Genomic DNA, 21,472 nt, shown 5'->3' with positions numbered 1-21,472 from the left:
GTTTGACTAAGCAGAGCTGCAGTCTTGTGCAAGGTACATCTTAATATAGGAAATTCTACATTGAATTAAGACACTCTAGGAATTATCTGGCTTAAAACTATCCTTGTTAAATTTATAAACACAAGGACTAAGTTTCAGTAAATTCAGGGCAAATGGGACTATTAATTTGCCTAGTCCAATTGCCTTACAAATGCAGAAATCACTGTATTATGCCTACAATGAACTAACTTTGTTATTAGCTAAAGCTTTTCCTCTAGTATTTCACATCAGTCATAAATTGTAAAGTAGGAGAAAGATAGAGAAACCCCCTCCTTACTTTAATGTTTAAGAAACACCACAAAAAAACCTAGAAACCAAAACAAGCTCAGCATTTAACTATTATGAAATTTCTAACCTGAAAATGGCTAGACTGTTTTGAAGTATGGTTTCAAGATTTGATAGGATGAAGAAATTTTATTACATAATATTGCTTTCAATAATCAAGTCAAATCTCTAAAATAAAGTCACATTTATTTTAATATCAGAGATAATTTTTTCTATCTGAATTTATTACTCTTTTTCATTTTTAAAATGCCTTCTAAGAATATACATTTAAGTCCTCCCCATCCCCACAACAACAGTAAAACAGAATTAGAATAAAAGCATTTTCTGTAAGAAAAAAACCAAAACAGCATACACTTTCTGCTGTTTCATCTATCCACAAATAAGAATGAACTCTAGAAAAAAATTTAGTCTCAGATTAAAATACCTTCAAATGTTCAGTGTAATAGAAGTTAATTTTTGTAGCTCTAAAGAAAGCAGCTGAGGAGTGATGACAAATTACATACATAAATAAAAATGTAAAAAAGCAGTCTTACCTGCCCCCTCATAACAGACATCTGGTTTTCAAAAGTAGCCTTGTCAAATCCTTTGTCAGTCTTTATTAAGAAAACAGTTTATAGTAAATAACCCATTTATTTTTAGCTATATATTTAGCATGTAAATTCATCAGTATTATAATATGCATATTCATATTTACCCACATTATAATAAATTTTGAAAGCTTCAAATAGAATGCTAATATGAATCACAGAAAGGTCTATTTATTGCATCAAGCTTACATATAGGAAAATTAAGACTGTTCCACATCATAAAATACATCAGTGGACACCACTTTTGGGTATTGGTAAATACCAACAGGTAGTAGATGCCAGGCTTAATATTATCACACAATGGTACACTGTTTTTTCTCTCATAAATCCAGCAGAGAAATACTTCCTCTTTCAGATTTACTAATGTTTAACTATCAAACCCAGAGGCATTTTGAACACAAGTAAGTCAAAGATGCAAATATAGCAAAAAGGATCTAGCTTCAGGATCTAGTTTTGACATTACAGCTGCATTTTTATTAAAAGTTTAAAATTTCAATCCTTAACTGGATTATTTCACTTGAATATCTGACATAAATGTTTACAAAATGTTTTAGAGAACGACACCCTTTACATGTCAACACTATAGACAGTTTCAGCATCTTTAAAGTGAGTTTGACTTTCAATATGACCAAGATTTCAGCAGCAGCTTAACACAATATATGCATATAAAATTAAGTATATGAAAGGCATGGAGTTACTTTAAGTACATTATTTCCTCAGGCTACTACGGTTTAAGTGTATACACACCACATAGGTATGTTAAATGCTGGTTTTACATATATATGTGCTGTAAGAGTAAACTAGCTTTAACTGTTTATGTGAAACTTAGATATAGAATAGGTAATTTATGTTTTCAGATGAGCTAATTACTATCAATTAACCACATTGGTGACAGTTTCCTTATAATTACGTAAGCCTTTTCTACCATGCCATTGTTAAAGGTAAAACAGCATAGTATCTTGGCATTCAGAAGTTAGAAGGTTATTCTTTTTATGAATGTAACTGTCCCATTACGAGTATCAGCTACTTCAGTAATAGTCAATTCAAAGAAGCACTTGATTCACCTTAAATAGCTCATAAAGGTCTTCACAAAGATCCTGTACGAAGTTCATATCAGAAAGGCGAGGAAGAACTAGATCTCTGATCTCCTGAGAGAAAGGAACTTTTGCTTGAGGAAGCCAAGCCCAGTGAAAGGGATCTAATGCAGAAAAACAGTGCACACAATGATAAACAATCAAAAATGAAAATCTGTGTCAAGTGCTCTATTACTTACTGCAAGTTGTCAGTAACACCCCTTTTTCCCAGCACTGTTACCCCACACATCCCTCTTGGCTACAGTTACCAGAGCAGCTTTACAACTGCTAAGCCATTTTTTCAAAGAGTGAAATATAACAAGCAATAAATATTTAGTTAAAACCATGAAAGGTATATAAATTAAACACTGTAAGCAACAGTCGAGGCCTTCCCCTAGTTTAGTAAGGCAGTTCCCTTTGGAGTAAAATAATAGCTGCATTCAAGTAGAAATCTTTCAGGTATTTGACTCATATGGAAGAACTAATTAAAAAAAATAGTATTTTTAATATTTTTTAAATGCCTTCTTTTAAGTATGTTGAGAGAAAAGCATTCATTACTTTTCATGTAATTGCTATTAGACAGCTTTTATCAAATTATATTGCAAAAGCAATTAATATTACCAGATGTTAAACAAGACACCAAACTATTAATTGCAGGAGCTGAGAAAAGTCACAAGCAGCAGGCCACCCCCTGAACTTCCTCACAATGCCCACAGCCCTTCGAGTCTGACAGCCCAGCCACTTTTCCACATAGTTCACAGTCTGTTCAGTTCATATCTCACGTTTCCCTACAAGAATACTACGACAGAGCATGTAGAAATCCACACCAAAGTCAAGGAAAAAAAAAAAATCAGTTTTCACTGCCCTTGCCTCAGCCACTGAAGCAGTTATCATTAAAGGCTGCCTAATTATTATCAAGCACAGTTTGTCCTTGGTAAATCCATGCTGGTTTCCCCATCACCTTCTTGTACCTCATGTGCCTGAACACAGCTTCCAGGACAATTCATTCCACAGTCTTCATGGAGACTGAAGCAACCTCTCACATTACTATACTCACTCTTCCAAGAGCGATGAGAAAACTGCATTACAAGCAGCATCAGCTCCCACTGTATCCACTGCATCCCATCTACTCCTATGAATTTCTGTATGACCATTTTCCTTAAGCACTCCCTTCCTTCTGCTTTGGGGATTCATTCCCGGGGGCTCTACTTATGAGCTTTTAGATCCAAGAGACAGAGAGTAGATCTTACAAGTGAAAACTGAGCAGCACCAAGTAACTTGTTCTTTCTTATGCCTTTATGTCTTTGCTGCACTTTTCTTCAGTCCTACTCTCACCTCTAATTTACTCAATCCTTTCTTGTTGCTCTTTTTTCTCCTCTGCCAGCTGTACTCCAGCTGAGCTTTGACATTCCAAACTCTATTCTTGCACTTTCAGAAAAATTCTCTATTTTTCAGGGATGTCTCTACTTTTTTTTTTTTTTTTTTAATGTACTTAAATTTTGCATCCCAATTCAGTCAGGATTTCCCTGTTCATCCATGCTGGACCAACTTCCTGCCTTTTGCAAATGCTGCTTTCTGGCTTTCAGAAGGTTATCCTCAATGACCAAGCAGCTCTAGTCATCAAAACCATGCTCTAGGGGGTAAGAGACTGCAATTTGTAAAAATTACACTACAAGTTACTTTTACAAAGCTATCACACACCTGTCCATCTGCAAAAGAATTCTAAATGATCATGCAAGCTTATTCTTTTTGATGCTGAAGTAAAGATGGTATAAAATAATCAATAATTGCTGTGTCTTTAGAACAGCTACAGAAGTGACTGTAGCCAAGAGATCTGTAGGACAGCATCTATTTAGGATCAAGACAGAGGCTGCACAGAGCTCGGGGTGGAGCATTTAACTAGCCTTTTGACAGCATAACTAGCCCACGCTTAACTGCTGCAATCACCTGACTGGATAATAGCCCACAGAAATCATGGCAAGCCCTGTTGGGCACTTCCCTCCTAATGATAAGCAGTCAGAGATGTGGTCAAAAACAACTTCATTTTAATAGGTTAGTAATAGGTTAGTAAAAATAGTAATAGGTAATTTTCTAACTGCTTGAAAATACTAACTAAATATTACGTCTACAAAGTAAGCTAAAGCCGTGAACAAGAAAAGACAACTTGTCTACTTATCCACCTACAACAGTACCCTTCATTTTGAAACAGAAATTTGGCCAACAGAGGGACAACTTGCAAATCGTTGCAATCAAGTTTTTTTCCACTGTCCTTTTCAAGAAAATGTGTGAGAAACACATTCCTAAACTCTTCCAATTCCACCATTATATACAGTACTATGTTTATGAGTGTCCATGTTTTAATATTGCTTAAAGGTAAAAAATATGAACAAGAACCAAATCACATATGCCATTGCAAAAATGGCATTTGTTGCTAACTTTCTGAAGAAGAGTACATTATTTAAAAATTCAACATATAGCTACAGTGATGATTTCTTAGTTTCTTACTACAACAACACAAATAAAAATTATTTCTTTGGAAGTTACACTCTCAAAAGGAAAATGATTGAAGAATGCAGTACTTACATGCCCTCCACTCATCAGGATGCTTAAAAGGAAATGCTAAACCATTGTCAATTGCAGCAATTTTAACAGATTCTTTAGTTATAGTCCATTGGCTGTCCTACAGCAGGAATATTCAAAAAGTAAGTGATACTTACATGCTTACACAAGCAGCAAAACAAATTAAAAACACTAAATAACATACTTTGTGACTTCACTGGTTAAAGTAGTATCCAAATAAACTCCACCACATAAAATTTCTTACTCTACCACCATTAAAGAGAAGCCCTTCCCCAAACACAAGATAAGCAGAGCACAAAGGGATGAAGAAATCTGCCTGAGCAACAGTGGACATCATTACTGTTATTACAATCCAAGCTAGTAGAGCAAAAATAGAGAGTAAAAATAATTTCTAGCACTGTTCTAACCTACTCTAATCAAAATAGCTTTTGCACTCATTTTGCCTACAATAATTTGTATTTATCATATTTCTTGAAACCATACACCAGGATTAAGGATATGCCCTTAATTTCCAGCAAGACCAAGTTACAAAACTAAACAATTCAAAGAATATAAGTTTCAGAGTACAATTCTCTTACCTTATCAGACAGATCAAGTCCATCATCTTGTTTTTCGTACCTGACTAACCAGTTGTCATTACCTCTGTCTTTAAACAGGAAAATGCATGTCACAACATGCCATTTATAAAGTAATCATCATCAAGAGTGACATACAACAATACTGTGAACTGACACTTTACCCATGGAGTTAAGCAAAACTGTTCAAAAAGGGATTTTCCCATCACATGTGGTTTAGTTTTAATGAAATGTACAGACAACCGATTCAGTGGAAAGACCAAATTTACCATGTGTTCCTAGGTATGTATTACTTCTTTAGGTTCCTCAGTGGCTGAATGTGCAGCAAAATACCAAGAAGGCCAAAAGAAACTATCTTCATACATTTTATGCAAAATGTTTGGTTGTGGTGTGCATTTTTCCTGAGGAAAACCCCAGTGACTTAATTTTTAAGCTTGTTTTAATGCTGATGAGGAAATGGAGAAGGCCTCCAAAATTATAAATAATGTGACCTTTGAACTACATGGAGAAAACAGACTCTACAAAGATGGAGAAGGGGCAAAGCTGAACAGAAGGGCAAGAAACTGAAAATATCTGCACTGTTCAGACAAAACTGAGAGATTAAACACTCTGAGAAGGTCTTTCAGACAGAGAATGATCACATAGATTTGTAGGACCTTCTGTCATTTTAAGGTGCTCCCTCAAGTTAAATCATCACCAGATTTTCATGTTCTATTATGATTAGATATATTTGATAAAGGTTAAATCATCCATGTAATGAGATTTTACATTTTGAATATCTGCCTCACAATTTTAAGAATGTCAAAAAACACTAACTGTTTGGAAACACTGAGGCTTATTTGATAAACTGACAGACTATGGCAACGTCTAGCAAGTATTATGTTCTTATAAAACTTTCTTCTATTTTGCTTCTAAAAAGAGAATTTGAGAAAAGGAAAATGAGTTAGACCTGGTATGTCTGAAGAAAAGCAAAGATGCCCACCTCTGCCAAAATAGCAAAATAAATATTTTAAACATAAAACTGCCTTTGGTTTCCTCAAGAAGTAATTCATCTACATAGGTAACAGAAGAATCCCAGCTTCTGAGTGATAAAAACAAGAGTTCAGGAGAACTGACAGGTACACATTGCAGGGGTACCTCAGTGCCTACACAGTGAATATGAACTATTGTGAGCTGGTGTGAAACTGTGCTATTTATCAGCTCCAGTTTAGAATAAAAGGAATTGTAGTCATAGCTTTTCTTATGGGTCCTGAAACCTCCACCAACCTTTATCTTAATTGGGGGAAACAGTTAATAACCAATGCATGGAATTAAAGCACAATGAAAGCATTTTTTCTTGACTTCTCTCATTGCTTAAAAAGAGTGAGTAACAATCAAAGAGTTGTCTGGACTGTTTTCATATTGCAATGCTTAATGTATTAATCTAAAGTAATTTTTAATTTAAAATGCATCTTTATGGCCTTCAATCGTGAGAAAAGCATCTGAAATGCATTAAAAGCCTTAAGTGCCATCTTTCAGGCAGCACTGCTTTCTGCCTCACAAAAATAGATAGATGTCAAGAGATACTAACAAATACCTGTATTTCTGATGATGTAATCCAAGACAACCAATCTTTCAAACTGCAACTGAAATTCTTTCCTTGTGTTCTCTGGTAAAGGATCAGCTTCAAACTTCCTGAGCCAGTAGTCAGCTTCCTTATATCCTTCAACAAACAGCTGGAAGGAGCCAACCTGAAATATTAAGAAACTGCAGTTGGAAAATTCACGTGGGTAAGTAACATAGGTAACCTTAACATTAACAGAAAAAAATCATTATATACTTTCAAAGTTCAGAACACAAGAAATATGACATTAAAAAGAATTAAATTAAGTAGTAAACAAATTTCTCTTTCATTCTTATATTCTTAAAAAGGGGTAAGAGTCAAATCATGTAAGGGTGGGTTTCTGGGGGTTCTGGTGGTTTTTTGTGGGTGTGTTTGTTTGGTTTTTTTGTTGTTATTGTTTGGGGATTTTTTTGTTTTGTTGTTGTTGCTGTTGTCGTTGTTTGTTTTTTAATATTGGTTTAAACACTCAGAGAGTTTACCAGGAATAAAATATAGCCAGGCAGCTCAGTGTAAATGAACAGTTAGTATTACAAGTATACAAGACAGAGAGAAAGAAGTTAACACCTGTTCTCTTTTTCATTGAAAACACTTGTTTCAATAGTTCAGAGAACACTCTTTAATAAATTACAAGAGAAAAATCTTCCTCTCTGAAATGCCTTAAAACTTCATTGATAAGAAAAGCAGCATTAACCATTTTCTTCAAGACACATGCTTTTTGCAAAAAATGACTGAATTACATGTCCCAAGAGTCCAAGGAAGAACATGAGAGTTGTCATAAGCTCCATACGTATGTGAAAGGTGCTCAAGACTGACATTCAAGAACTTCTATTTGAGAACTAAAATGCAGGCAGATAAACACACAGCATGTGGAATAACCATGCTCACACAAGCTTGCACAACCCATGTCACATGGATCTAAACTGCTGGGAACTGACAGAAGTGGATTACCCAGACTGTACGTAACCTGTTTTTTAAAAGCTTAGGATTAGAACACTGTAGTGATATTCTGGGGATACAGTAGGGCTCATTAGGCATGAAAGATGTGAGGTTTTTAGTCAGCGTAGACTGCACATAAGACAAAAGGCACATAAGAACACAACAGAGGGTCCCCAAAAGAACAAAAACAACAGAAAGCAAAAAAAAAAAAAAAAAATTAGATAAAGTGCAGGGAAAAAACAGACTGACAATATAAAAACATTAAACTGAAAGGACAGGTAGTAAGCAATCAACAAATAGAGCAAAGGTGAGATATAAAAAAACGAATAAGTTACTACTCCAGCAGAAAATAAGTTACTACTCCAGCAGAAAACTGGACTGTTCATTTAAACAAGAGGTGAAAAGATTATTAAAATAGATCAAAAGAAGGAATGATGTAAGAGTGGGTACATGTTGTGTGGAAACAGTTGTATCAAATTTCAGACAGTTTTCAACAAGCAGCAAGTTTTTTTCTTCTATCATTGAAGTTACTTATAAATAACCTTTCTTAAAAAACAGTTTTATGTAAGAATCAGGAAGTGCACAAATTACTTATTTTTGATCTTACCTTAGGAGGTAGTCCAATTCGATTAAATTTTTTAGCAACTTTTGGCACTTTCTCTAAAGCATATTTTTTTCCTCTTGACTTTGCACGATCTATTGCACTGTAATTAAAGGTCTCGCTGACAAGCCAGACAACCTTAAAATATGAAAGTTAGACACAGCTCAGAGTTCCTCATTATTTCAATTGCAAATTTACAGTTAATGTTATGCTGAGTTATTAAAAAAAAATAAAAAAAAAAAACCAACAAAAATCAAGAAGCAAGCATCAGGCATTTTCAACAGATAAATTTTATATGAAAAGGTTACCCATTAAATCAAAAATCACAGTCACTTTTTCTACATCAAATCACTGGGCCTTTGTAATTGCAATAGTTTATAAATGACTTATAAATAGCCCAGGATATACAAGGCTATCTACACAACCACAGTTCAGAGATTGACAAATATGATGGCTTTTTTTTTTTTTTTAATTCAGTAATTTATGTGTTTTAACTTTTACCTTGGTTTTAGGTACAACTCCAAGCCCCAGCTTCTCATCCACAAGATAGGCACCAGCTTCAGAGAGATATCCCTGATTCGGAACGAGGCAGCCTCTGCCAAAGCAGCAAGGACAACAAACTTTGTGAAAATATTTGGTCCATTTTGGATTTAGATGTCCATAAGGCTCTTCAGATTTTGGTTTGAACACTCCAATAATTTTCTAAGGTAAATAATATAAAATTGAAATATGAGCACTTTGAGTTGCAAAATATTAAAATTAGTTTAAAAATTAGTTATTTCAAAATACTGGCTAAATCCTATCCAATGTGTTTTACAGTTGCTCTTTTTAGATGATGAAATAATAAAACTAACAAAATTGAATTCCAAATAAATTTATCATGAAGTGCTTCTTTAGGATTAGTACAACTTCAAAACAAGTTCTTATAAGAGAAAAATCCAAATCAACACTTATATTTTCCAAACGTTTTATCAAAATTCAAAAGCACTGCATTTTAAAAATATAAATATACTTAAGTTCTTAAAAAGGGGAGTTTAAAAGTAGCTTTCAAAACAATTTTCAGCCAACCAACAACTCACTGACCAGCTATTTCAGAGACATAATGGCTCCAGGAAAGTGAAAAACTTATATAAAAATCAACGGATTTATTTTCTTTTAAATCTATTTTTCTTATTACCCTGAGTTTGGATCAAAATGACCACCAGCAATCATTTACATTAGAGACACATAGTAAATCTTAATATTAGTCAGAGCCCTGTGTTCAATTTTGGACACAGTGTTTCAAATCTGCTAACAAACTGGAGAAAGCTGAAAAAAATGAGAATGAGCACAAAACATGTGAATAATGAAAGACAGCAGGAACAGTGAATGCTTAAGCTAAGAGAAAACTTGAGGCATAATGAACTAGAGAATAGGTTGCTATAGAAAAAAAAAATGAACAAAACATTTACTGTTAATGAGCCCAAAAATTCCAGGCTTAAAACCCAGCAGAGAAGCTCCAAAAAAGAAATCCTTTAGAAATTTAAGTGCAGCTCAAGACTGGAATAGATGGCCAGGTTCTGCAGTCTCCAAAACAGGGTGCAAATAACAACAGGCTAGTTAGACACTCCTCAAGAATCATGTTAGAATGACACTGCTCCACAGCACAAGCATTAAATTGGTAATTTCTCAAGGCACCTTCTACACAGGGTTCTATATTTGTTAATCTCAAACCACAGGGTTATTACCACATTAAAATATATAACCTTTCAATTGTCTGTGATAAACTCTGGCTTTGTGCATAAAGTTCACATGACTCTTCTGCAGCTCAAGTGGAATGCTACAGAAATGCTGCATCTTCATGCCTTTGGACAATGGAAAGTAAATCAATTTTTTTTCTGATAAATACTTAAGGACAACTGTTTAAGAAACATTTTCACATATTAGTACTTTACTAAATCCTCATGGAAAAAATTAGTATCTCAGTAAGCTAAACACTGCCTGTTGTTGCACCAACACTCAAAGCTGATTCACACTCAGGTCATGAATATGCTTCCTGGCAGTCAGAAACTAGCACTATTCATCAGTAGCTGCTGATTCAGCTGGATTAGGAAGAAGATCTGACCAGCTGGTTTAGCTTCTAGAGATTTTTCAACCAGTTTTTCCAAGACAATCTTGCTTTGTCCAAGATTGCCCAAGTCTAAGTAACTATAGGAAACTTAATTCATTCTGTTTGTAAACAGACACACAAGACACCAGGCATTAGTAGTGTCAGTGTCATCTGTCTTATCCATCTATTTTGATTAATTCCCATTAACTACAAGGAACACTAAATTACACCATTATTTGCATTTGTACTATAAAATTAGCATCCTATCAACAGAGTTAGGAAACAAATTGACAAGAATTCTCTTGGGTTTGGTATGCTGTTATCTGCAATTTTAAGGTTGCATTCTAAACTTTGAATGCAATTGCACAGACAAAATTCGACTTAGACCTACACAAATGGAATAAATATTCTATGCAATGTGAGAAGCCAGCATGTTTTTTGAATACTTTACTATTTATTATTTTTTTTTTTTTTAAATCACAGCATTTGGTATATTACTTTAGTCAAAATCCTAATGTTAGGTTTAGAATTGTTAAAAAGTTATTTAATTTTTTCCCATTGAATTACATGTATCCACCTGCTTAAAACAAAGCTAGCAGCTTTGCATTTCTTGGAATCATTGTGGTGTATTTAGAAGTACATGCCAAATCTGTAATTATCTCTTCTGAATCACTCTCTGGCTAATACTTCCTAGTTAGTGCCCATTTAAAAAGAAGCTTAGCTCATTCTATTACCATCCTGGACTGTACTGTCTATACAGTCAAATCTAGATACGGTTTTCAAGGTTTTGCTGAAGTTAGAACCTTGCTAAACTTTGCAGAGCCACTGCTGTTGAGGACCAGAGTAGAACCAAAAAGTTCAATCTATAGAACAAGTTACCAAAGCCAGTCTTAATTTTGCTAGTCAAAATGAATTTACAGACTGACTCCATTAACACTAGCAATTAGTTGAAACTGTCAGGAACATATTGCAGAACAATTTGTAACAGAGACAATGTGTTTTATTTATTGCTTACACAATGAACAACAAATGCAGAAATATTCAAGCCTTCTGTAATAAGGGCTGCTTAAGTACTGAACTCCATGTCAGTATGCAAATATGTAACTTCTGCCAATAAATGCAAAAAGTTAATTCCAATTATGCAATTTGAAGTTTATCTTTCTGATAGAACCAAATCAGCACATGAGGTGACCTAATGGAAACAGCTTATTTTATCTGTAATTTGGTATTCATTTTGGGCAAACACTTCAGAAGGTGACCAGTAAAAAGGCTTAGCACATCTTTAATGAGCTCCTTCTCAGCATAAGAAAGAGGAGATTACTCAAGAGGAATGGGAGAAAGCAAGTAACAGAACCGGTCTGAAGTGGAATGATGCAATACTCAAACAGGATCTGAAATCCATTCTACACAGGAAAGTTGCACTATTGACAAAGTGAAGTTTTATCAGACCTAAAATACAGATAGCAAACACAGATAAGCTCTACAACAAAAGCAAAGAATAAAAGCAAAATCTGATGTCTGCTAAGCGCTCAGTATCATTAGTCTCACATCCCAAATACTTTTATATTTTGCAATAATTTTTTCTGAACCATATAAAATAAACAGTCTTTTTTTTCTCAACCTTTATTTCTTCCTAAATATTTACACTCAAATTAATGACCTGCATAAGGGAGGAGGGCAAGTTACTACTAGAAACTTAACTAGGAACAAAAACACAGCAAAACAAAAGTAAAACCAATAAGTAAATTACCACATAAGAAACAAGGAATAATATGGCCCATGCAAAATACTATGGTTAAGTTTATACTAAACTGATACATAAATACTCTCTCACCATTGCCAGGGCTCAGCGAGTACCTCAGGCTAGTGACCAAAAACAAGCAAAATCAATCTAGATAAGCTTCAGACTAAACAGACTTGCACATATGAAATGATTTCTTTTCCCTAGAGATCTCTCTACTAGCTTTCTAAGAATAAAAAATAATCTTGATTGTACAGTATTAAGAAAAACTCAGACTTAATCAGTTGTAAAGCATGCTTAACATGACACTCTAGAATATTCTTTAGAGACATCATGCATAGAAATTTTGAAAAACTATTGATTCAAACCAGTATTTGACTACTAACATTTTTTTCCCATTGCATATTAAATAAGACATAAACCTGCTTTAAAATACTCCTTTAAAAAGAGCAGAAAGTTTGAATACATGTATATAAGCACACAACCAGAAAATCTACAAATACCTAAGCTATTAAAAAAGAGAGTGACCTGAAGCTGGAACTCTGAAGAAGTTTTTATATTTACAGCATTGCACGTGATAGCAAGAATCCCACAAAGCCATTACAGCAAGATTTTTTTTTCCTTCAGGTTTCAAAAAGAGGGACCCTCCTTTTTATTTTCTCCACCAGAATGAAGGGGATCATTACTAACAAATGTTCCTGGAACACAAGCATATGAACTGCATGTTTCAGAAGGTTGTGAAAGCAAGGTCCTGCCACTTTCCATAAAAATAAAATCATAAATTGACATATTTTATTTATATTAAAGTCAGGTAACTACTCTAAAAAAAAAAAAAAAAAATCACTTATTCAATAAAGTGTAAAAACTGTCTGCAGAAAATTGCCCTTAAAACAAATGAAACTATGAAAATTAACTGGCAAAACAGGAATATATTTTCTAATGACCAATAATATGACTAAAAGCTTAACAAAAACCATACTACCTTCTAAACGAAAGGGAAATTACTGTTATGGAAATGAGAAAAATCTTGAACATGCTCTGAAAACCTAAGCATTTGAAGTGTTCCCACTTCCATTTCCAGCACAACTGGGATCTTCAGGATTAATGAACACCTACATTTATCTAAGAGCTAAAAACTGCTGGTTGAGCTTGAAATAAAATCAGATGTGACAAATTAACAAAAGTTGAGCAGTTGGAGGTCTTATTTTGTGAAACAGGGCAGTAGCAAAGTATTTCTAATTTAAAGAAAACAATGTGAAAGTATGTCTGAGACATCATTTCCCCTTACTAAATAATGTTAACTACATGTTACTTTTCAAGAGAAAGAGTCAAGTAACTATTACTTCTCTGTCTCAAAGTAACCTTAGGACACCTCACTGATGATCACTATTCAAGGTACCATTTACCAACGATGGAAGGGAAAAGCAAATCTTACAGAGGGGAAACCAAATCTTCCAGCTAAGATTCAGCAGCCAAGTACAAGTTAAAAGGTAGATTTGATGATACCACTCTTCTCACCCATCTACCAATCATATATGAGAATGGAGACACGACCTAAATAAAAGGCTGACTAAGAAGAAAAGAGAAAAATATAGGAGGCTTAGCTAAAGAAACTTAAACCATGCTGAAATCAGGAGCTCAGTTGAGCAAAAATCAATAAAACACTGAGAACAAGATTCTGCACAAGGGAATTCTTGAATTGTTTTCAGATTTTAGAGGCCCGTTTATTCTTTCCATATTTCTTTGGTGCAGATCACAGAAAATTGATAAAACTGCAGCAGAAATAAGAGTTATTTTGCATAATTAGAAATCTAAGTATTACTTGCATTGATTTTTCCAAAATAAATTTTGGCATACAATAAATTATTAAATAACTTATTTAAATTAATTTGCATAAAGATAGAATTTTTGAATTTCCATTTTTAACTTGCTGCTGATGGTGTGTCTGACTCTGCAGTAATATGCTCACCCCTTTTGGATCCTTAGCAAAGTAACTCCCACTGGATCCTTGAGAGATTCTTTCCGGAAAAACTCCACACTCTATAGCTTGTTCTGTTCTCAGAATAAGTTCTGCAAATTCTGGATCATCTAAAAATATATTCATATCTGCAGTATGTCCTGTATTCCCTGAAAAACAAGAAAACAACCAGTCTTAAGCGCAACTTGTTCTACAAATTAGCATAAGTAAACACACTGATAAGCCAACAGCATTCTCTGCTGACACCCATCCAACCGCAGGCTGAAAAATCTGGTCCATTTAATCAGTGCAAGTTTTTCCACTGATTTATCCATCTCTAATCAACTTTTCATTTCAAGTAAATCAGTCAAATCTGCAAAAACACATTTGAGACTATCACTGCTAAGTGTTTACAATTTTCAAGGATTTCTCTTTTTAATTCATTTATGAAACAAATATAAGGGAAAAAAAAAGTTCAAAGTCACAACTGTAAAAAAGCGTGAAAGATTTTACATATTATTTTTGTGTCCTGTCCATTTACAACAGTACTGTACCATTCATTTAAGAGCTTGGCTAACATGTTTATTTTGCTAAAACACAAGGAAGTTAATCCACTGAATAATCTGCTACATGTAGCACTTACAAGTGTCACCAACACAGCAGTGATGTACTGCATGCCAGAACCATTCCAGGCTTAAAACTTGTAGCCTTTCTTTACCTACTGACCAGCAGATGAGGCCTGTGCAGACATCTGTGCAAACTCTAGGACTGTGCAAACATTTAGAAAGACAAATAGAAAGGAAGGTGCCAGAATACTACTGACCTTTCAAATTTTTAAATATTTCTTCCCAAGTTTTGATACTGTAGATTATTATACATTCTTTTAAGGCTAGTATTGTTTCACATGTTCACATTAGAGGGCATTCTAATGGGCTCGTGCATTAGGGCTCATTTCTGCATTAACAAGCAGCTACATTATTCTAAATTAAACATTTGCAGATAAAATTGCTTTGTTCCCATTTCAGCAATTGAAGAAGTTTACTATACATCCTTCTGGAATGACAACCTACACAGAATTCATTAAAAAAAATATACTCCCTAACAGTTTGTGTAATCGAATTTTAAAAAAATAAATAAAAAATAAAAAAAGGTTTTTTGTAGCTCAGGACAGTTTTTGAAGCTTTTTAGAACATTAGCACTGCTTCCATGTACTACTTAAAACAGTAACATAGACTCCAAACAAATACAGTTGAAAAGCATTAAATATAGGACAATATCAGTATAAGTTGGCAACAAGGAAGAGAAACCTTAAACCTTAAATAGTAGATCATTCTTAAGAATCAACAGCTGCAGCCCATTGGATCAGAATCTCTTATAACTGTTTGGCCACTATTGCTGTAATAAACTATATTTTAAGACTTTAGGGTAGGACAACAAGAGGGAGGAAAGAGGTTCAAAGGTTTTCCTGTCACAAAGTACTTAAATGAGTTTGGGAAATAAACCAAAAGACCCACAATGAAATTATTTTCATAGGAAAAAAAATCACTTTGAATCAGTGGTTCTTAATTTCACTGTCAAGCCTCAGCTATCTCCATCCATCTACATTACATTACACAGCTGAGCTCCAACTGCTACATATTTTTTTCAGTGAAAGCAAAATCAGGGTTGTGCATTATACTGTTACCAAACAAAGTGCAACATCCATGCTAAGTCATTCTGCACAATTATCTTCCAGATGAAAAAAATCTACAGATGAACTTTGTATCAAATGGATTGCAGCTGACTGTGCGGAAGACTCAGAGGTCAGTTTTTAATTTCTGTGCATTGACTCTAGAATCTAGAACCATTAAGTAGTCTCACTGTCTGAGGAAATTCTTCAACCATGTCTTTTCTAACATAAAAGATAACTTCAGAAAAAATAAATTCAAACAAACAAAAAATTATACTACATGCCAAAAGAAGAGGAGATAAATAATTTTTGAAACTCAATATTTTCTCAATATTGCTACTGTGCAGCTAGGAAGCATGTTACAACCGTGATGTGGCTGTACAAAAACAATTAGGCTGACAAGGAAACTAGCAGTTTTAAGGAATTTATCAATCATCTCCATATGAAAATGAGTCATACTAATTGAAGATAGCATTTGCTGAATGTGGCAGGGTTTGGGGTTTGTTTGCATTAGTTTCTTTTAAAAATATTATTTTAATCAAGTTTTCCACTGAGAAAGCATGTTATGTCACAACTTATTCCCAGTACAGTCTCTAAACTTACAATTATGACTAATTAGGGTTTCTCTTGCAATTACTCTTGAAAATTACTCTTCTCATTAAACTCCCACTAAGGAGACAGGGCTCACGCAAACACAGTCGAACCACCAAGCTTGAGAACTTTCTTCACATTAATTTGGATAAGGCCCAAGTTTGTGAAGCTGCTATACTGGAATGATGAAGACTTGCCAGAGAAAACACAAATACTATCATCCATGCATGCACCTCCTCCTGTTCCTCCATCAAGTTAGCATGACATGAGCTAAGCTAAACTAATACACTTTGCAAGAGTAACGTGTATGAACTCCTTCAGCACTAAGCTAGATTTATACTTTTTAAGCGTTAATATGATTAAAGGTAGTCCCTTTAACCAGTTCCACTTTCTATTCAGTCTCTTATTCTGACCATAACTCCATTAAGGAAACACTCTGTATTGGAATAACATACATGAATAACATCTGGTGTATGTTAGGTCCACCTGACACATGAAACAATCCTGCACGTTCAAGGGTTACACATACAGAAAAAGTAAGGACAAGGAAACAAAGGATGAGATGCTGTAATCAGTATCAGTCCTGAGATTTTCTTACACAATTTTGGGGCAGATTCCAAGTAGTACTCTGCATTCACCAACCTAATTGCTTCAGTGGTACAAGACTCGTGGCGCTAGCCTCCACTCTGAAGCAGCAACTTCGTTTTTAAAGTTTCTAGAAACATTTTGCTAGAAGCACTATCTCCTTAACAGATCTTAAGTCTTGTAGGAAAAAGACAGGAAAACTAACATTTTAATGACGTGTTTACATCACACGTATGGACTACACTTCAGACCAGTGCTTAAAAGACTAGATTTTTCTGTCGTTATGGCCAAACAAGTTAAAGTTCTCTGTAGTTACCAAAACAGAATTATTAACACAACTTACTCTGTTAAACTTGATTTGGGGGGGGGGGGGGGGGAGGGGGAGAGGAATGTTGGATTTTTTTTCAAGCACTCTGTTGTTGCAAAAGAAACAGTATTGCCAGTCTCTGGCAAGAAATCCTACCATATAATTACCACAGCAAAAACAAGTGACAGAACTCCACATATTTCTATCAACAAACCCATCCTAGATGTATACTTATATAGAAACTTGCACAGAATCAGAAAGTTCGAAAGTCTAAAGAAAGTAAGCAATAAATATAGTTTAATTTACCATTTTACCAGTATATTTAGAGTTAGATAATGGGCATGCTTATGTCTCTAAACTAATAACTAAGTTCTTGCATTTCTGGACTTTCACATTGTATTTCTCTCTTCAAGAACTGATTTGAAAGTATGAAAAAATAATTTTTTATGAAAACCAAAAATATGACAGTAGAGCCCACACCTAAAACTCTTAAAGCATCTGATGATACCAAGTGAGCATACAACTAAAACAAAGAACAAACACAGACTGGTTTGTTTTTCAAGATGAAACGATGGGAGTCAGAAAAAAGTAGTTAGTGGGATAGGCAAATCAAACTGGAAACTTGACACTCCTCCAAGCGTTCAGGAAGCAGCAGCCAGTCCCACCACAAAACAGTCTTTACAACATGCAAAGCTACAAGTTTCGAACAACGTGACAGAAACAAACAAAGCAAGGCCCAACAAAGCAGCAGACAGAGAGCGGGGAGAACTGACAGTAGAGACACTCGTGAAGATGTAAATGAGTTCACGCAGCCCTGCACAGAGGGACAAAACAGTCGAATTTCTATCCGTCTGCAGCATCATCCGTTCGCTAACATTCAGCGAGCCCATACGTTGTGAGAGGTCAACACACCCCTGCCCCTCACCGATGCTGTGCCATCGGACACGGCACATCGAGCGCACTTCAGCTCCGACAGGTACTTTTGTAGCCTCGCTGGAAGGACAGAGCAAGGCAGGGGCTGCCTCTGCCCCCAGACCCGCGGGCCGCCCTCCCCAAGCGCAGCAGGGCCGGCCCCGGCCGCTCCCCGCGCGTCCCGCCGAGCGGGGGCTCCGGGCCGTACCTGCGGCGGCGCGGCGCTCCTTGTCCCAGGCGGCGCCCGCTCGCCGCCCGCGGCCGCTACCCGACGCCCGCAGGAGAGGCTCATCCTCTCCATCCCCCTCGGGCCCCGAGTCCTCCGAGTCTTCCGCCTCCTCGAGCCCCGGCTCCCCACACTGCCGCACGGCCCCGCCGGGGGTGGCTCTCGCACTCCGCGGCCCCCGCCGGGGCGGCTCCGCCTCAGGAGGCGACGGCGGCGGATCCGCGAGGAACAGCAGCCTCTCGTCGGGCTCCTCCGCGCCCGGCTCCGCCATGGGCGGCCGGGGCCGGGACCGAGCGCGGCGGGAGGAGGCGGCGGCGCGGCCGGGCGGGCTCGGGGCGCTCCCGCCGCTCCGGCTCCGGCTCCGCCGCCCCGCGCGTGCGCGCGGCCCCGCGCCCGCCCCGCCACCTGCCTTAAAGGGGCCGGCAGCAGTCGCAGAGCCTGCTCCGGGCCGGCGACCGCGCCGGGGCTCGGGCGGCGGCTCTCAGCGCTGGGCGCCGAACAAAAACATCCCGGAAACGCGCCTCAGGTCTACACCTGGAACAGGCTTGCCTCCTGCCACCACTTGCCGCGGCAAGTGCTCTCCATCCCCGAGCTTTGCACGTTGTTCTATACCATCACGGCAACTTCCAAAACGAAGCCTAAAAACAGTGCAAGAGAAAACAGTATGAATACGTTGCCATTATTTCCATGTTCCTCCTCCTATCCATGCGTTATTAATTGGAAGAAAGAGAATATAACTATAACCCTAACATGCCGCATCAGATTTCAGCCGCGATGCGTTGTCCCAATCCTGTCTAAACAAGAGGGGTTTTCCTCAAGTTTTGGTGACATGAGAGAAAGATACTTGCGTTAGTACTTGCATAGAACTGGGATTTTGGGTTATACTGGGAGCAAGTCATTTCTCAGCTAAAAATAGTAAATGTATATACATTTAATATTAATTATTCTCATAGTTAAGACCATAGTATAAGAACTTAACATGTGCATAATCTGGACTACAGGGAAAAAAAATCACTTTTCTTGGTTGCTGATAAAATATAACCTTACTGAAATGCTGGACTTGTGTGTTTCGTGTAGGGTTGCCTGTCAGCCAGTGGACTTTGGAATTAAGCCGAGTGTAATTTACTTATGTAACTACTAATATCTATAGTATTTGATAAAATCTGTTCACACTTGCATTTCTGCTCCTACTCCTTTCTATTAAAGGCGAACTCAGTGGACTGTGACTCCAGATGAATAGCCATTTGATGCCTAGTAAACACATATGAAGGTTACAGCAACTGGATGTAATTTTCTGTATGGAAGATTATATGTACGTTAATTTCTGTGGGAAGCAAACAAAAAAATCAAATAAAAGGAAGAAGTCTGACATTTTTCTAAGCAGACTGTTAAGTAATACTGCATCTCCCTTTAGCTACAAATGGCTGTTTCAATAATGTTCCATTAAACAGTTAATTCACAAGCTTCTAAAAAGATTGAGAGTTCATTCTTTTGAAAAAAAAAAAATTAAGCAACAAATAACTCATTAGTTATTTCATAGAAAGGCCTGGGTTGGAAGGGACCTTAAAGATCATCTATTTCTAACTCCCCTGCTGTGAACAAAGATACCTTCCACTAAACCAGGTTGCTCAGGCCCCCATTGAACCTGGCCTTATACGCTTGCTGAGATGGGGCATTCACAACTTCTGTGGGCACTCTGTTCCAGTGTCTCACCAGCCTCACAGCAAAAAAAAAAATAGTACAAAACCTTATTTTTTTCCTGGTTTATTCCTCTGTCTGCACATACTACAGTATTTCTAAATGCAGTTAACTGGTAGTTTTCATCTTCTGCTTCAATAAGAATTCTGTAACTTGCTCACAGTTCTTGATCTAACAAAGCCTTTACATTGTTTCACTCTTCAGTAGCGCAGAATTTAAACACGAGGCATAACTAAAAAAAACCCATACACACTACTATCATAGTAATTAACAAACCATTAATTTAAATTCCAAATAGCTAATACTCTTCAATTAGCCACCTGGATTAAAATTACTAAGAATTACATCACGTAAATAAGCTGGGTCATTTTCCTCATGCTAAAGCTTTTGCCCCTCTCCTTCTAACCAACAGAGCAGACCTTGTCATCTGCTTATATGTATTTGAGCACTACGTCGAAACACAGGAGTGGAAGGAAGGGAGGGAAAACGGGAACACCGCACAGTCGTGCGCTTCTCGCTTTCGGTGAGCGCCCTCTTGTGACGCGGACCAGGAGGAGCAGCTGCCCCGCGTTCCCAAAGCAGCAGCAACTCGGCACATACAGCAACGCCGGAGGCTGCGGGGACCGCGAAGGGAGAGTTAAACTCGTAGAGCTCTCTTCTGCCCAAAGGGCTAAGAAACTCTGTCAGTTATAGTATAGCCAACAACTCAAACAGGTGTGTAATGTTACGCAAAATGCTCAAAAGATCCTAATCAGACTAACTAAACTTACAGAAATAGGACGGTCGCTACGTACGCTTCACACGCCAATTAGCCGTCTGAGCTTAAAACTGTAAAAACACAAGGATCAGATTAGATTTCATTAACAGATTCAGTTGACCAGGTACAGGCTGGTTATAATTTAACATTTGTACAAACACATCGCGTCCTTAACGCGCCTCTTCAAATTTTTTACATTCCCTACTAGTTATTTCAAGGCGGCAAATGGGAACCTGCCAGTCCCGCGGCTGCCTAGGGGCAAAGGACAGAGACGGCGGTGCCCGTGCTCCAGGGAAGCTTCCACCTGCTGAGGTTTTACTGGCAGTTCCTAGTTTAAAGGTGCAAAGCCTGGCCCAGATCTCCGGGTTTTTCTCAAATTGTGTTTAAAAAAAAAAAAAAAAAAAAAAAAAAGTCTCGTTGGGTAACATGACTTTGCCCCTATGATGCAGTTTTGGGCTACGCCCCCAGCCCTAGCAGGCTGCTGCTATTCCCTGAGGATCATTCCCACAAGCACCTGTGCCCACAGACACATTCCGAGGGGCAAAGAACGCCCTTGCCCCGGCGAGGAGGTACGCCGCTGTTCTCAACAGCTTAATGCTAAACTCTGCGAGGCAGGGAAAACCAGCCCACGAACAGGCCCTCCCCAGCCCAGAAGCCTGGG

The 21,472-nt window shown here is 37.0% G+C and overlaps 1 protein-coding gene across 3 annotated transcripts in view; it reads right to left on the bottom strand.

The window, feature by feature from the left end:
- The window catches only part of PI4K2B (phosphatidylinositol 4-kinase type 2 beta), a 25,025-nt gene extending 3,622 nt beyond the window's left edge, over nt 1-21,403 (bottom strand). For 2 of the 3 annotated variants that reach the window (XM_040064840.1, XM_040064839.1), the window contains exons 1-9: nt 18,339-18,627; nt 14,079-14,236; nt 8,781-8,981; nt 8,286-8,417; nt 6,716-6,869; nt 5,143-5,210; nt 4,568-4,664; nt 1,976-2,109; nt 858-917 (exon numbers count right to left, since the gene is read on the bottom strand). In XM_040064840.1, the coding sequence (XP_039920774.1) occupies nt 858-917; nt 1,976-2,109; nt 4,568-4,664; nt 5,143-5,210; nt 6,716-6,869; nt 8,286-8,417; nt 8,781-8,981; nt 14,079-14,236; nt 18,339-18,627 (1,293 nt within the window). Of the gene's footprint in view, nt 1-857; nt 918-1,975; nt 2,110-4,567; nt 4,665-5,142; nt 5,211-6,715; nt 6,870-8,285; nt 8,418-8,780; nt 8,982-14,078; nt 14,237-18,338; nt 18,628-18,890; nt 18,995-20,824; nt 20,883-21,325 lie in introns of those variants that run through there. The other variant, XM_040064841.2, reaches the window with a different exon arrangement.
- Between the last annotated feature and the right edge of the window lie 69 nt (nt 21,404-21,472).

This window comes from Hirundo rustica, chromosome 5 (assembly GCF_015227805.2).
Source record: "Hirundo rustica isolate bHirRus1 chromosome 5, bHirRus1.pri.v3, whole genome shotgun sequence".
NCBI lineage: Eukaryota > Metazoa > Chordata > Aves > Passeriformes > Hirundinidae > Hirundo > Hirundo rustica.
Note: the sequence above shows the minus strand (reverse complement) of the source record. Positions and strands in the feature narration are given on the sequence as shown.